This window comes from Homalodisca vitripennis, chromosome 8 (assembly GCF_021130785.1).
Source record: "Homalodisca vitripennis isolate AUS2020 chromosome 8, UT_GWSS_2.1, whole genome shotgun sequence".
Classification (NCBI taxonomy): domain Eukaryota; kingdom Metazoa; phylum Arthropoda; class Insecta; order Hemiptera; family Cicadellidae; genus Homalodisca; species Homalodisca vitripennis.
This window is the reverse complement of record NC_060214.1, coordinates 11,915,707-11,920,015: the sequence shown is the minus strand read 5'-3', so window position 1 is coordinate 11,920,015 and position 4,309 is coordinate 11,915,707. Positions and strand designations below refer to the sequence as shown.

The following is a 4,309-nucleotide window of genomic DNA, read 5'->3' as shown; positions in this document are numbered from 1 at the left end:
CAACAGTATAGCAACAACTGTGTAATGTTGTGAAACAGAAAAAAAAAACTAGAAATGGCACAAATCACCGGTGGTGGAGAGCATGGGAGACATGTCAGGAAAAAGTCCAGGAGTAAATGGTGTTACTTGTGTAAAATAACATAAAGCCGTATTTATCAATGATTTCCCGATACAGGTTATCATATATTTTGATTATATATCATTCTATGATTGTGGTGTGTGCTATCTAGTAGCAAACTTGAAATCTGAAGTACTTTAAATATTATTTTGTAGGTAAAAAGACCTCAATTAGCACAAGCTTCCTTACGTTTGTAGCACCCTATAATACTGTAATCATATATTCAGTGATAACTAGCTAATTTCTCCTAATAACACAAATCACATTTTACTAGTTAAACACTAATAAAGTTTTGTATAGTATAAGGATTTTTTTACTGCAACTTATTAAATATAGGAGAATGTTGAGAATTTATAATCTCAATATTATATAGGTGAGTTGTAAAACATAAAATGGTTAACAGACGACAAGTTGCATTGGAAGATTAGTAAATAAAACCTCATGGATAAGTGACGTATTTTGCTTCTGAGATGTCTCCCATATGTTCACCCACCCTTCCCAACCATCAACAAGCGGTCGTGGCAGGCGAAAGCAACAGAATACAGACATAGGCAGCCATACTGAACGACTGTATTTTCTGTCTTGTTAGAAAATCTTTACTCCTTTTTGACCATTCCACAATAGAATCTTCAAATTCACACAACTATTTTTTTATTCTTTACTCTATGATACAACACAGCTGTCTGTAGTCTACCTATGGCTGTCGGTGGAATCCACATGTGTTGCCATAGAAACAAACAAACAAGTTCAAAAATTGGCTGGAACAGAAAACAGAAGAAAATACAAATTTATTTTTGAGTGTAATAATTAATGTTTAAATATGGAAAGGGAATTTGCAGATATCCTCAAGCAAATAGGTTGTACTGATGGGTTAGCTGTACCAGTTGCTAATGAAGAAAACAGACTTCTTCAGAAAGAGGTAAACATAATATGAAATAATAATATACAAAACATATTTATTAAAGAGTTTGGTGATCCCAAACTCTAGTGGTTAGCCCATTACTCAGGGTACGGTAGGATAAACGGACCCGGTTTTTTATATCGAAAATGTAGTCTTCAATACCTAATATTCGCATCTCAAATCCTAGACTATCAATTGATATAAAAGTATCTATAGTCCTCAATAACAATCATATGTTTTAAATTAAAGTATGAATTTAATATTTACAGTGATCAAACAAATTATTATAACAAAAATTAGGAAAACTAAAGACGACCATATTTGCTCCTCTCACAGTTACAGTTGTTTCTTTCCCACAAATTTCACATAATGGGGTTTTCGGTACGAGTCTAACATGTTGAAGTCACACAAAAACAATATATTATATTTATCTATGTTTTATCATCTTTCATGTCTTTTAGTTTTCTAAAATTGACTGTCATTTTTAATAATTAAAATTACAAATGTAAAATTTAAATATTACCCTACATGTATTATTTTAAAGTGTTTGCAGCTGTTGATATAGACTATTTAAGTTAATAATTCAAAATAATTAATCAATATCGATTGATTATATCGATGGTTATGATTAAGTAATATCGTTTGCCAATTTTGATATAAAAAACCGGGTCTGCTTATCGTACCCTACCCCATTACCCATGTTACTTTTTTTTAATTTTGCAGGTTTTTTCCTATAACCAATATTAAATTAAATTGACATACATGTAAATCTTCCCCCTAGTATTCCCTCTCTTTTGGAGATACTCATGCCTATATTTAGTACTTGTGCGCCCTTGTATTATTACTCGTTCACACCGCTAAGTATGGTCTTAATCAGATCCCAAGTTTCTGAGTTACAAAATTTTTAAGTAAGAGAAAAGCACCAAAACCAGTACCATTTCATGTTGTTATCTAAATTAAAAGTAGAAGTTATTTTTTGTAAATTATTAGATTTCTAGATGCAGAAATATACAAACTATGTTTAATGTAACTCCTGTTATTGTAGCTTGGTTATTAGTTAGATTATAGTTATGTTCAAACTCAGGTTTCTATACTTTTTTATTTGAGAGGTGACAGATTCGCTCTAGTGTATGTTTGTTGAGTATTTACTATTGGGCATAGGAATATACCTGCAAATTTTTAAAAACATTGCATTATCGAAAATGGTTGATTCCCAAAGCCTGGGGGTATTAAGAGGTTTCAAGCTGGCGGGATTAGAATTTATGTTGTAACATTCTAGGCCTTGTTTTGATCATTATTCTTTTTAGGTTGAAAATAAGTTAAAACTAAAGGCTGATCTAATGATGAAACTTGAAATTCAGGAAGAACAGAAGCGAAGGGTTCAAAAACAGATTCAAAATGTCAAGCTTCAAAAGGAACAAAATCAGGTAATCCTACGTTAAGTATTTGAATTAAGAGATGTGTAAACCTACTACATACAGTCAATAACCAGTTGCAGCCATTCATGAGGATAAAGTAACTGATGTGGAGTATCAGATTCCCAGGATGAAACTAATAAGAATAAGAATAAGAATCATTTATTCCATTGATCTGTTTACAGAAATAGGACAAGTCATTTTAAAATTACATACATTGTTAAAGCTAAAAATTACATTAACTCAAAAAGTGTTGTAAAAAGTTCACATGAAATTTAAGTAAAGTAGCAATAAATAAAAGTAATTATAGTTAGTTATAAACTAAAACCTAACATTAATATGGCAATTCATGAATTCCTCAATGCTGTAAAAAGGATTTTTCACTAGCCAATCATATAACTTTTTTTTAAATATTTTAAAGGAAACAAGTCTCGCATCATCAGGCAGCTTATTAAAAAATTTTATAAAATTTAATTTAAACGAGCTTTTAGTTTTAGCTAGTCTGTGAGGCAATATATCAATCTTATTTCCTTCCCTAGTGTTGTATTGATGGATCTCCTGTCTTGTATGAAATAAGATTCAAATTAGATTTTGTATACAATAAAACTTGAAAAATATAAAGATTTACTATTGTGGGAATTTGAAATTGTACAAAAAGAGGTTTGCAGTGTTCAAGTGGGTTGGCTCCTCCAATATTACGAACAGCCTTTTTCTGTAGCACAAGAATGTCAATGACATGTGAAGAATGACCCCATACAAGTAGACCATACAATATGTGCGACTGAAAAAAAGCCCAAAATATGCCAATCTTAAATACTCTGGACTAACAAAACTTTTGAGTTTCCAAAGTAAGTAATTTACTCCTAGAGATTTTGTTACAGACAGTATCTATATGGAGTTGACCAGTTTAATTTTGAGTCTACATTAATTCCTAGGAGCTTGACCGATACCAAATTGATTTCCTGTTTGAGGCTTAAAGTAATACACTGTGTTTTATCCAAATTGCATGCTAGCTTATTTGCTGCAAACCATTCATAAGCCCTTTTCTCAGATTGTTGGGTAATTTGTGCCAAACAGTCTAAATTATGATGACTAGAAAGTAAGGTGGTGTATCATCAGCGTAAATCACTGAATGAGTATTGAGGTTTTTAGGAAGATCATTAATATAAACAATAAAGAAAAAAGGCCCAAGAATAGAACCCTGTGGAACACCAGTTTCCACGGTTTTCATTTGAGAGCATTTATTCCCTGACACATACATATTGCAATCTATTGGAAAGATATGACTTAATAAGTCTTAAAGCACAATCACTAACACCGTAAAATGCAAGCTTATCAAGAAGAACATCAACAAGGACACTGTCAAATGCTTTACTGAGGTCACATAAAACTAATGAAGAGGAATCCTTTTTTTCAAAAAGCCTCTAGGGTATGATCAATTATGTTTAATACAGCCGAAGTTGTAGATCTTCCCTGGCGGAAGCCATATTGACTATTTGAAATTAAAATTATGAAACTCAAAATAGCCATTCAGCTGGTTTGTACATAATTGATTCAAAAATTTTAGAAAATATAGGGACAATTGAGATTGGACGATAGTTATGTACACAATTTTTGTCACCTTTCTTAAACACTGGAGTAACTTTTGACACCTTTAGTAAAGGTGAAAAAAAACCCTCATTCATGCAGTTATTTAAAATTATCGCTAGGGGTTCACTTATAAATTCAATAGTACTTTTAATAATGAAATTCGACAACCAATAATAGTCCATAGCTTTTGAATTTGAGAATTTTGACACAGCCTTTATAATAACATCCTCCGGCTGTAACTGTTAGCCAAACAAATGAATTTTGATCAATCATTCGTTCTCCCAG

The 4,309-nt window shown here is 31.5% G+C and overlaps 1 protein-coding gene across 1 annotated transcript in view; it reads left to right on the top strand.

Annotated features, from left to right (window-relative positions):
- The first annotated feature begins 668 nt into the window (after positions 1-668).
- The window catches only part of LOC124368016 (coiled-coil domain-containing protein 39-like), a 34,441-nt gene continuing 30,800 nt past the window's right edge, over positions 669-4,309 (top strand). The window contains exons 1-2 of the mRNA XM_046825287.1: positions 669-1,037; positions 2,327-2,446. Coding sequence (XP_046681243.1) covers positions 939-1,037; positions 2,327-2,446 — 219 coding nt within the window. The 5' untranslated portion in view covers positions 669-938. The remainder of the gene's footprint in view (positions 1,038-2,326; positions 2,447-4,309) is intronic.